The following is a 12,672-nucleotide window of genomic DNA, read 5'->3' as shown; positions in this document are numbered from 1 at the left end:
CATGACAAGCAGTGATTAAGTCTAATTTAAGCAGTTATCTACTTGGAAAATATCTTAGGTAGTTTTTTTCCTTCCATTTTCAGTCAAGATGAGAATTTTCATGTGCCTATTAGAACAGTTCTACATATACTCCATAAATATGTCTTAAGCCATATTTCACACTGGCAGCAAAATAATACTCATATAAAAGGTCTGAATATACAACAATAAAATACCACCATCAGTTTGGGTGATAGAGAACAAATACAAAAGACATGGCATGTCCGCTTCGGGTGTACGTGCATGTGTTTATGTGCTTCTGCACGTACATTTGAGAAGTAGCAAGGCTTGGGGAAGAGGGCTGTGGATCAAGAATTCCTACACTGAACATTTTTATGTCCAGGACAATCAGCCTCACTGGGCTAATTTTAACAACTTTTCTCACCAGAATTCTATTATTCGCTAGTGACAACAACTGGCTTTGCAAGATACATTCATGTTTTCCACGCCTTACAAATATCTTGAACAGTATTAATTTTACACGTGTTACCTAGGCATAGGAACCAATTATGTTCATCTCAATCATCTTAACCTCGTTGGTACTTTTAGTTAACAAACAAATACAGAAGTTTTCACTACCTGAGCAGATCATTGCTGTTGGGAAAACCTTGCAGTAAGAAGCTCAGCACATTACTAATAGCAGCAATTGTAGGCTGGGATAAAGACATATCTCGAAGAGTCAGTAGTAGCTTTGGGATTAGCTGGAATTCCCTCATTAACTTGGCATTCTTTGAAGCTTCACTATAAGAGAAAGAAGATTTTATACATTGTACTAGTATCTCTTCTATAACTGAACAGCTAACAATTTAGGTATCAACTAATACCTGGACTCTGTGAGCAATTCAATGAAGTGTTCAAATAAGGAAAGATGAAGTTCATACGGTGCATGGAGCCAGACCTATAACAAAATAAAGACCAGTGGTATATTTAGGGTTAAAAATACCCCAAGTCCCAATCCAATAAGCGCAAATGCAGCACATATAACTTATTTCACTTAATTAATTGAATATAACCACTTTATTAGTTTTTATTTATTGTAGCCCTTTAAAACTGCCTGTATATAGGACTTCTGGTTCTGTTCATAAAGAGATAATTGCTGTGGAAATTACCCTCCTAGAGTAAACAACTAGAAAGGCAAGATCTATAGAAAATTTCTCTGGAATCAATGACTGAATACTATTAGTGAATACTGAATACAATATACTGAATAGAATGAATACGGAATACAAAAACTGAATGACAGGAATCTTGTGTGGGTCCAAAACTGGAAATAACCACTGCAAACTGGCACAGCAAACAATTCCTAAAACTCACAAAGGGCTGAAACTACTTTGCACTCCCACCAACCAGTATAGAGACTTCAAAATACATGGGAAGGTTGGGTAGAGGTCTCAGAAGTGTAATACCTTAGTAGGGGGGCTAAATTACCACTAAAGATTAATCAAAGTCCACCCTAACAAAGCTTAAAAGCATGCCTCAAAAGAATCAAGATAACTGCAATACTAGAGCAAAGTTTAATACTCTTTAAAATAATAAAACAAAATTTAGCATTCAACAATGTAAAATTTAGCATCCAATCAAGTTCCCAAGAATGCAAAAAAAAAGGGAAAATATGAGCCATAAGTAGGAGAAAAAACCCAATCATTATAAATAGGCCCAGAAATGACAGAGATGATAGAATTATTGAGACCTTTAAAAAGCTATTAAATATGCTCCATAAGCTAAAGAACGTAACAAAAAATATGAAAATGATGAGGAGAGAAATAGAAGATAACCGACATCCAAAATGAACTTCTACAGATGAGAAATAAAATATTCAAAATGAAAAACAGGGGCTTCCCTGGTGGCACAGTGGTTGAGAGTCCGCCTGCTGATGCAGGGGACACGGGTTTGTGACCCGGTCCAGGAAGATCCCACATGCCGTGGAGCGGCTAGGCCTGTGAGCCATGGCCGCTGAGCCTGCGCATCCGGAGCCTGTGCTCCGCAACAGGAGAGGCCACAACAGTGAGAGGCCCGCATACCGCAAAAAAAAAAATGAAAAACATACTGGATGGGACTAACAGAGGATTAGACACTGCAGGAAAAATGTTCAGTAAACTTAAAGACATAACAACAGAAACTATTCAAAATGAAGCATGAGAAAAAAATACTGAAAATAAATGACTAGACAGAGTATTAGTGACTTGTGGGACAACAGCCAGGAACCTAAGATACATGTTAACTGCAGTCCAAAAAAGGTGTGTGTGAGTGGTGGCGCTGGAGGGGTGCGGGTGTCGACCAGGGAAAACAGCTGAAGAAATGATGGCTAAAAAATTTCCCATTTGACAAAAATGACAAACTCACCAACTTAAAAAAGTCAACAAAGCTCAGGCAGAAGAAACATAAAGACAAGGGAATAACTGACAATTTTAAAGTATGAAAAGAATAAAAATCATCAACTAGAATTCTATTCTATGCAAAAATATCCTTCAAAAAAGAAGGAAAAATACTTATTCAGATGGGACAATTTATCACCAGTAAACATGCACTACAAGAAGTGTTACAGCAAGTTTTTCAGACAGACATATCATTCCATTACAAGATGGAAGTCTGGATCTACACAAAGGAATAAAAAATGCCATAAATACTGTTTGCTGCATATACTATGTGGGCGACTATAAAAATTTTTTAATGCCTTTAAAAGATAATCGACTATTTAAAGCAAAAATAATACAAATATTGTGGGGATTATAAACATATAGAAGTAAAATGTATGACAACAATGGCACAAAGGACAGGAAGGGAGAAATGGAAGGGTACCATCGCAAGGTTTTTACACTATAGGTGAAGTGGTATAATGTACTTTGAAGACAGACTGAATTGTTACACATGTATATTGCAAATTCTAGAACAACCATTGAAAAAGAAAATACTTGGATGCTATTACAATTATTTTACTTATATTGTCAAATAGCTGTTCTAAAAATAGGGTAAATTAAGTATTTATTGACCACTACAGTTTGGGGTTATTAGGAATGCCAAATGAAGCCACAAAGGGAGCAGAGTACTATAAAATGAAGCCAAAATTTGTCAAGCAACTAAATTTCTGATGTTTATATACTGAATTTCAGTCAGAAATCTGAAACTAAAGATAATGTGTCAATTACCACATGTATACAAAGCTAGGCTTATTAAGTAGGTCCCTTAGTACTCTCATAATCCTCTCTGCATACCTTTACCTCTGTGCTTTCACAAAATTTTTATTGTCTATTTGCTTTTCTCTTCTAATGCACTAAATGTCTTGAGGCATGGACTCTATCTTTTATTTTCACATCCTTAGCACCTAATACAGTGCTTGGCTCAAACATATTCAATAATTATTTTCTAACAGAATGAGAGGTCTGTGTATCAGAACTTTGCATATCAGGCTGAGAAATGTATATTTTATTGTGTAGGAAAGAAAAAGCACTGCAAGTTTTTTAATAAGTTATATGATTATATCTCAGAAAGAATGAGGTTAAAAAGATATAAGGTAGATTGAGGAAAGGGAGAAAGAAGTGATCATTATTTTAGTAAGAATAGAATTGATTAGGGCTTGGATTAGGATGCAGCAGGAGAAAGAGAAAACACAGACTACATGAAATGTGGAAGCAGAATCTATATGACTTAATATGGGCTGTTTATAAACAGTGAGGAAGGAGGAAGCTGATTTTTCAATTTCAAGCCTCAGTGAATGGGGGAATGGTGGTGTTATTAATAGAAACAGAAGTTAAAAGGAAGCTCTAACTTGGGGAAGGATGTTAAGTTCGGCGTAGGTGTCGCTGGGATATAAAAATGGAAATGTTGAGGAAGAAGTTAGAAATAAGCCTGGAGTTCAGATATCAAGCTAAAGATTTAGGTTTGTGAGTCACCTCTGTAGAAATGAGGCTGTGGGACTGGGTGAGAATGTAAAGGAAAGAAAACAACAAATAAAGGAAAGGATAAAGCAGCAAAGGTGGACACTTTTATACAAAGTAATGAAAATTCTATAACCAGAAAATTATGGGGAAAGTAGTGAGCAAGATATATGAACCAGGAGAGTGATGCCTAAAAGCTAGTGAAAGAACTAGGAGATGCAAGAAGAGGGAAATGGACTGCATCAGATGCTGCTGAGAGCTAGGGGTACTGAGAACTGAGTAGATGCCATGGATTTTTATTTAGAAGCAGGCTGCTAATAAGCTTTCAAATAAAGTTTCAGAAAAGCAATTCAGGCACATAGTCTGTTTGTTGGGGATTTAAAATAACTGACAAGATCGAGCTTATAAGAGTTACAAAGAAGAGTGAGGGACAGACATCACAGCAAACACCAAGTGCTAGGCACCATTCTGGGTGGTAGGGATACAAAGATGAAGATAGACATGATCTCTGCATTCATAAAGCCTTCAGCCTCACAGGGGGAGATTTTATACAGTGATGAGTATGCAAAGTGCTGTGAACAAGAAATGAAATGGAGAAAGGATATGCAAGACTAAGTGATGCCTTGAGAGGACAGAGTGGAAGCTGTTATGGTAATAAGACAGTAGAAATAAAAATTTTGCTATTTTGGCGAAAAGAATATTTTCCTATACAGCTACTAGTAACCAAAATTTCAGGTCTAGCTCCTATTTGAGGAAAAGTTACTATCAAAATTTTTTGATGAAAATATGTTTGCCTCTATTGTAATGCCAGTGGCAACAGCAAACTGGCTATAGTTAGGCATATGCATTGCACCATTTCACTTCTATACTACTTGTAAAATGGAATATCTTTGGGAAGAAGGAACCCAATCACTACCTTACTTTGTATATTTTACTAATGACATTAACATGAGCATCATAAAATTTTAGAACATAAACACATCTTAGAGACAAAACTGTTCAATAGTTAACTCTATCAATATACAGAATAAGAAATCAGTTCCTTGATTATATATTACCAGTTAGTGTTTATATACATACTTCAAAATCACAAAGTAGATCCTGGAAAGCAGTTGAATTTGGAATAATGGAGGTCTCGTGTCCACTGTCAACAGTTCCCACCAAGGAAAAAGTTAGATGGAGAATGTGGCTGTTAAGAAGGGAACGTTTCTTCTTAAGCAGCATTGCCAGCAACTAAAAGAAAGCAACACCAAATGCCTGTTGGTCAGTCATCATATACACATATACGTACACACACATACACACACACAAACACACTGGAGAACACTAAGTAAAGCAATTCCTGAGACTTCTATGCTGATTTCTAAATTTTTACTATGACAACACAACATCAGAGAAAATCTGAGAAGCAGGGTAATCCCATCATCCTCTTATTAAAATATCCACTTTTACATAAACTATTCACACAGAAATATTTAAATTGTTGCCATCATGTGTATACAATTTTCTACTCTTGTTCTCTACATAACATTTTATCCAAAGGATTTTTTTTCTTTTGCAACCTAGTTTCCATAATTATAATTTTAAAAGGTTGAATGATATGTGAGATGGTTATAGTATTATTAGTCATTCTCATACAACTGGAACGTTTAGATTACTCCTATTTTTTCATGATAAACAATGCTGCAATTATCATTTTGAAAGTTTTGCAAAACAAAACATCAAATTAGGTAATTAAGTCTACAGAAAACACTACAGTAAACAGCTTACCTACTACCAATGAACTACTGGCTAAAGTTAGAGAAGAAGGCATTTGTACTTCATCTACACTAGAGGAATTTAATCTTGCTCCAAATACTTGTTCCTCTTCTTATAAGTAACTTTCTGCCTAAACCTAGTAGAGATGGTAAATACATGAACACAACGTATTTTTTAATCCCACATGCGTTTTCAGGACTAGTAATGGCACACAGTGGCTCTCACATGCCCTAGGTAAGTAAGGGGGCAGGGCGAGTAAAAGATGACTGGGTGTGGAGGGGAGAGACGAGGTTAACGAGGAGAACTCTGGATCTATTACCAACTTGGCAGTCTCTAGAGCAGGTGGTAATATGACCCTATTTCATTTAATTCCTGTTTCCACAGAAAAAAATAACTCGAAACTAACAACTTATATTCTCACTCGAAATATGTTAGTTTTAATAAACACTACCAACTTCTAAAGTTTACTTGGACAATACTATTCTTCCAGAGTTTGAAACTACATGAACTACAATGAAAATTAGAAGATTTTTAATGCAAAGTAAAGTGAAGACCAAGCTTTATGGTTACAAACCTGGTAGCCCTTGATTCTTTCCATCTCTTTGCTGGCTAGTGGGTTACTCTTGACCACACAAACCAGGGCCTTGACTGCTGCATATAGCCCTTCCACATCAGAAGCCATGGCCACCAGGCCCAGGATGGCTGCAGCTCCACCAATGTACTGCAAAGTAGTGGCAACAGGCTTAGGAACAAATGTTCTTACTCCTGATTAAAAGACAGTGAAAAATAATTAAAATAAATTCCCAACTGTAAACAAGAACTGAATAAATCATCTTAAGAAATATTTAATTTATTATAAATTATACCTAAAACCAAAATACCCTTCTATCCTAAAATAAAAATTCTAGGGCTTCCCTGGTGGCGCAGTGGTTGAGAGTTTGTCTGCTAATGCAGGGGACATGGGTTTGAGCCCTGGTCTGGGAGGATCCCACATGCCGTGGAGCAACTAGGCCCGTGAACCACAACTACTGAGCCTGTGCGTCTGGAGCCTGTGCTCCGCAACAAGAGAGGCCGCGATAGTGAGAGGCCTGCGCACCGTGATGAAGAGTGGCCCCTGCTTGCTGCAACTAGAGAAAGCCCTCGCACAGATACGAAGACCCAACACAGCCAAATAAATAAATTAATTAATAAACACCTACCCCCAACATCAAAAGAAAAAAATTCTAAAAAAAAAAAATTCTCAAAAAAAAAAAAAAAAAAAAAAAAAAAATTCAAGGTAGAATTTGGGAGAAGGCAATAAATGCTGATATATATACTTTCAGAGAAGAGTTGGGAATAAAGGAGCGAGTAGAGAAGAGCGGGTTTGAGAGCAAGCACAAGTGTTTCTACTCTATAGCTTCGGGCATGTAAAGACTCAGAAGTACAGAGGCCTTGGGAATATATTTCTGAAGTAAGGGAGGATGCCTTACTAGGTACTGCTGGAGAATAAACTTGGGGAGAGCAAAAGCACTTCATCTCTGTGAATTGGGGAATGGGATGGAGAAGCCACCCTGGCAAGGATGAAGTATTCCCTATAGAAAAGCCAAACAGAGCGCATTCCTGACCACTGCTCAAAGCTTCTCTTAGTTATGTAATCTGAGTAACAGTACATCAGTGACCCTGAAGAGCATAAGTATGTGGAAACACAGTACTGGAACTAACTTTGTCAATTTAAAAAAAAATTCACATCTACATTCCTAACCTTGTTTTTTTTTTTTTTTTTTTTTTTGCGGTACGCAGACCTCTCACTGCTGTGGCCTCTCTCATTGCAGAGCGCAGGCTCAGCGGCCATGGCTCACGGGCCTAGCCGCTCCACGGCATGTGGGATCTTCCCGGACCGGGTCACGAACCCACGTCCCCTGCATCGGCAGGCGGACTCTCAACCACTGCGCCACCAGGGGAGCCCCCTAACCTTGTTTTTTAAAAAAGACATTGAATGTCATTTGCCTAAAAATCAAGATTGAGTTTTTAAAAAATAAAGCTAATATGCATTTTATATTTCTGTGTGCTCTCTAGTATCCACAGTACTTTCATATATTATGGCACTGGATTTTGAAAGCTACCTTCTAAGGTAATTAGGGCCAGTAATACTAGTTTGTAGATAAGAAAATTGACATCCATGGAGCTCAATGTCTGGCTTAAATCCACACAGTGACAGAACAGGGGTTAGAACCTAAATCTCTGAACTCTTCATTCATTGCTCTTTCTACTATACCACAGTGCTGCTGTATTTTTGCAAAGGACATAGAGCAGTACTCATTAAATATTTGCTGAATCAAAAAAAGAAAAACTAAGCAAAAAAAAAAAAAAAAAGAAAAACTACCATGTGCCTTAGCATAAAGGAAACTTTTATCAATGCAACATAGCCAAAAAAGAAAAACAAAGTTAAGAGATGTGCACATTGCTGGGACAATAATAATCGCCTGATAAACATGTAGGATGCTGACCAGCACAACACTTTTTATTTTAAAAGGAACCAATATTCTGTACTGATTTGTATATTAAAATACATAATTGCTAGTTCTGAATTTTAGATGGCATTATTGGGTTATGCCTCAAAATTCTATCTAACCAAAACAATCAATTCTTTCTATGCAGACATTGGGTAAGAGGCTCTGCAGCTCTGACTTTTATTATAGTTGGATCCACAGTGCTCATACTCTGAAGCTCTTATTTCTAGCTCATTTCCAAATAAAAAGCACCATGAGTGTCACCATTGCAGCACCAAACCATGTAACAATAGCAATCATCAGTTATTTCCAAGTCTTTACATCTGTCCCTAAGTGTAGTGTGATCTTTACCTTGAAATTATGTAGACGTATACAGTCAGTGCTCATCAGTGTTGACAAAAGAGGGGAAAAGTTAATGGAATTTTATAAAAGATTATAATTTTTAAAGCTGACTGGAGTTTGGGATTGACATTAATCTCTAAATATTATAAGAACATTACAGGTCAGCACTATCGAATATGAACTTAAAACACCACACTCAAGTGAAGAAAGTGAACGCAGATTTGAAGGCAAATAAGTCTGAAAGACAAAGGCAATCTGACTCACCCAAGTATCCAATCAGAGTAGCCCCAACTGTCCGTGCTGGTCCATTAAGATGCCCTGCTGAGTTGTGTATCAACTTCACAGGAGTGGCATTCTCATGGGAGGAAATGCCTAACTGAAGAATAGGAAAGGGAAAAATGTAACTATACAGGAACAGTCTGAACATTTTGACTGGGAAAGAAAAAAGAACATGATGGGGAACATATCTTTTCTCTCTCTCCATAACAGATTAAAAACATGAGTATTCATTTTTTTAAAAATGTGCAAATACTTCCAAAGGTGTGGAAACTCAGAGGTACCTGAGTAGACTCAATTAAATACAGTCTACTGAGAGAAAGATGGTGAGGGGGTCTTGGGAAACAGCCTCAGGGGTCCTTCTGAATGAGACTCTGTTGTGGTTTAAAGGTTCTTATCACTCACTGCCTCACAGTATTTCTGATTAGTGAATATAATACTTGCCTTACTCCATAGCCAAGTAAATGTCACATAGATTATCCAAAAGTTTATGGATAAAACATGCCCTGTATACAAAATAAATGTTAAATTTTGCACATACATACACAATGTGCTTTTAAAGCAAATATAAGGCATAGACTTAATTCTGTTGTTACCGGTAGAATAAATTTATGTAGTTAATACTCCTTAGAAGATTTCATATATATATATATATATATTCACAGGCAAACCTCTGCAAAAGAGCTTGTCAATACTTACTAGTCCCAAATCCTTTCCCTTCCAGCCTCTTGATTTCCTTCCCCTTAGCTTTGCCTCCTCTAATCAGCCAAAACGTCTTGTCAAGCTCACTGATGACTTCTACCTTCCTAAACCTGATGGCCAGCCTTCATCTTTCTGACTGTTCTAACACATCTGCCACAGTGAATAAGACTTCTACAACACCAGATTCTCCTAGTTTTTCTCCATTCTTGCCGGCTCCATAGTCTTTTCTGCTGGTTCTTCATCATCTTCCCAACGCTGTCACACTGGAATATCCCAGGTCTCCATCTGTAAACCTTCCCTCATCTCCATCTCCATCTCCTCTTTGGTAAGTGTACCTAGTCTTGTGGCCTTACCACCAACTAATGAACACCCGTGGCATTCGAACCTCTCCCCTGAACTCAGATCCATATTTCCAATGATGTCCCCCCCTAAGATGTCTAATACGTTTCTCAAACTTTTGCAAAACTTAATTCTCAGTACCTCCTCCACCCCCCAACTACTCTTCCTATCGTTTTCTCCATATCAGAAAAAGTGACTCTACTTTTGCCTCACCTACCCCACAGGCCTTCTCTTGTTTTGTTTAGCCACACCTGCCTCTGTGGCAGGCATGCACTTTCCTCAGGGCCTTAGCACTTGTATTTCTGGAATGCAAACCCCACCTGCCCATACATGCATCTTATTCTCCATATTCTCATGCTTTGCTGCCTCATCTGTTTCAAAGGCTGCTCCAATTTCACCTTCTCAGTGAGGCTTCCTCTGACCATCCTACTTAAAACTGTAAGCTTCTTTCTCTCACCTTTCCTGCTTTATTTTTCCACATAGCACTCTTCATCTTCTAACATACTCTATGATCAGGTTATTTCTTTAGCTATTATTGTATGCCTCTTCCACTAGAATGTAAGAACCTTAGTAAAGGCAGGGATTTTCTCTTTATCTACTGCTATGTCATGAACAAAATGGTGCCCGGCATTTAGTAGGTTATCCAGAAAAAAATTACAGCCTTAAAAATAGCAATTGTTGCCTTTAGTTTCCTAAAGTTTGATTTCTTAATTGCCAATAAAAATATAAGAATTAATATAAACTATGCACTTGAATTCTCACTCTTCCAAATTAAACTATATATCTAAATATGTTTTGGCTTAAATTCAAAGGCAAATAAACCAAAACAATGTATGAAAGGCATTGTTTTTAGCAACCACTCATACTTGTGTGGTGCCCAGAAGGAAGCTCTGGAACATCTTTCCAGTGAGAATCAGCAGCAGCCCACTGGGGAATCAATCTGCTTACCTGTTTAGCGATGGCTTTGCTGTCCAACTTGTTGTACACTTTCCGGATTCTTGCCACTGTTAGGGCGGACACAGACAGTGCATAAAGGCCAAATGACACCTTTTCCTCTGGTACTAATGACACAGGAGACGGGACCACACCTTCGGATTTTGCATCTTTACCTTCAAAAGAAGAATAATCCTTTTCAAAATCGTCAGTTTGTCTCCTGATCCTAACACAACTTTTTAATTCTTATTATCGTTTTTAAATGGGTAGCCTTGAAAATCTTTTAAAGTGGAACAAGGGAGCTAAATTTAAAAACTATTTAATTTCCAGCTCTTATTTCTTTAATTAGAAAATAAGGAAAAGCATCCAGTCATAAAGCTTTACATCCTAAGTTTTACTCTTCAAATATACTTAATATACAGCATAATGTAAAGGAAGAGGAAGAGTTTTAACTGTTACCAAACAAATCACAAAACACTTCCCCTTGGTTCCAAGGAACAAGGGAATGAAAATGAGTGGAATGTCTATGAGCTTTGTAGCACTAGGCCTCCTTCCCAATGAGAGCCCTCATATATGCCTCTCTTTATTCTTCCAGACAACATTGCCCAGCCGCTCCGCGGCATGTGGGATCTTCCCGGACCGGGGCATGAACCCGTGTCCCCTGCATCGGCAGGCGGACTCTCAACCACTGCGCCACCAGGGAAGCCCGGCAAAGTAGTTTTAAAGCGAGATGGTTTAAGTTTGAACCTCTGCTTTATCACTTAAAAGCTGTGTGACCTGTACATCGTTGCACCTCAGTTTCCTCATCTGTAAAATGGGGATGCAAACAACAGCCCCTAAGTCCCAGTGTTTTGAGGTGATGAATAAATACTTGTGAAGGGCTCAGAGTAGCTATGTCCTTCATGCATATTAACTTATTCAGCACACATTAAGTGCTCAGTCAGTGTTAGCTATTATCAGACATTCTGAATCAAGAACCTGGGTGAAAGAGAAATTACTTAGCCATAAGATTATTACCATTTACAACATATTTGTCCCAACTCTTCTGAGAACTTTGGCAGAATGAGTACAAAGCAATGGAAGACATCTGGAAAGAGTACTACAAAGGAACTGTAGCTTAACATCAACTCTCTGATTCTAAATTCCTTTTGGGAGAATGGATAACAGGAGTGGACTGCAGGAATAAAGACACGAGGAAAATTGATGTTAACTGGTCTAACCTAAAGAATACACGTGTGTATTTTCTAGACCCATCTTTCTTTCCTTTAACCAGAGTAGATATACTTTAAACTGCTTCATGTAATAGGAGAAATGACAGAGAGAAGAAGGCTGGGGTTAGACTGTTAGAAAGTATATACCCACATCTTGAAGCCAACAAGAGAAACTGGAAAACTAGTGACTAGGCATGAAGACAAGAAACAAGAAAGCATAGGATGACCAGTGGAGGAGAGCATTTTGAATAGGAGTGAGTGGTCAATAGCATCATGCTGAAGAAAAGTGGAGGAGAAGGCCCTTTTTTTTGATAAATGTAATGTATAACCTAATCTACACATATGCACTTATTCATGCATCTATACCACAGGAGGTAAGTTTTATACAACTATATGAACAAAGAATATGTTACTCACATGGCATACATACGGCCTGAAAGCTTCCAACATAATTTGGTCCTAGTTCATAAATGGTAGTAACATTTGAAGGAGGTAAAACTTCTTCTAGAAAGTGCGTGGGTCCCAAGCGCCAAACCAACGAAGCGATTTGGCGTTGGGCGGGTGGAGTACCAATGTATGCATAGACTGTGCTAACCACCGGCGGATTGGCAGAGCCTGAGCCCCCGGGAGTACTGTGGACATAATGCAGCTGTAAAGAAAATGAAAGCAAATGTGTGAAATTCAACCCAAAACACTTTCACCAGGAAA

At 37.9% G+C, this 12,672-nt stretch overlaps 1 protein-coding gene across 9 annotated transcripts in view; it reads right to left on the bottom strand.

Annotated features, from left to right (window-relative positions):
• The window catches only part of WDFY3 (WD repeat and FYVE domain containing 3), a 232,523-nt gene that overhangs the window by 93,338 nt on the left and 126,513 nt on the right, over positions 1-12,672 (bottom strand). For all 9 annotated transcript variants that reach the window (XR_003005819.1, XR_003005820.1, XR_003005821.1 and 6 more), the window contains 7 exons: positions 12,382-12,613; positions 10,769-10,929; positions 8,768-8,879; positions 6,247-6,437; positions 4,995-5,147; positions 864-937; positions 619-780 (listed from right to left, as the gene is read on the bottom strand). Coding sequence is in view for 6 of the 9 variants with exons in the window: in XM_024764205.1 (XP_024619973.1) it covers positions 619-780; positions 864-937; positions 4,995-5,147; positions 6,247-6,437; positions 8,768-8,879; positions 10,769-10,929; positions 12,382-12,613 (1,085 nt within the window). In the remaining 3 variants the exon portion in view is untranslated. The remainder of the gene's footprint in view (positions 1-618; positions 781-863; positions 938-4,994; positions 5,148-6,246; positions 6,438-8,767; positions 8,880-10,768; positions 10,930-12,381; positions 12,614-12,672) is intronic.

Source organism: Neophocaena asiaeorientalis, unplaced genomic scaffold (genome assembly GCF_003031525.2).
Source record: "Neophocaena asiaeorientalis asiaeorientalis breed wild unplaced genomic scaffold, Neophocaena_asiaeorientalis_V1.1 scaffold296, whole genome shotgun sequence".
Classification (NCBI taxonomy): Eukaryota; Metazoa; Chordata; class Mammalia; order Artiodactyla; family Phocoenidae; genus Neophocaena; species Neophocaena asiaeorientalis.
Note: the sequence above shows the minus strand (reverse complement) of the source record. Positions and strands in the feature narration are given on the sequence as shown.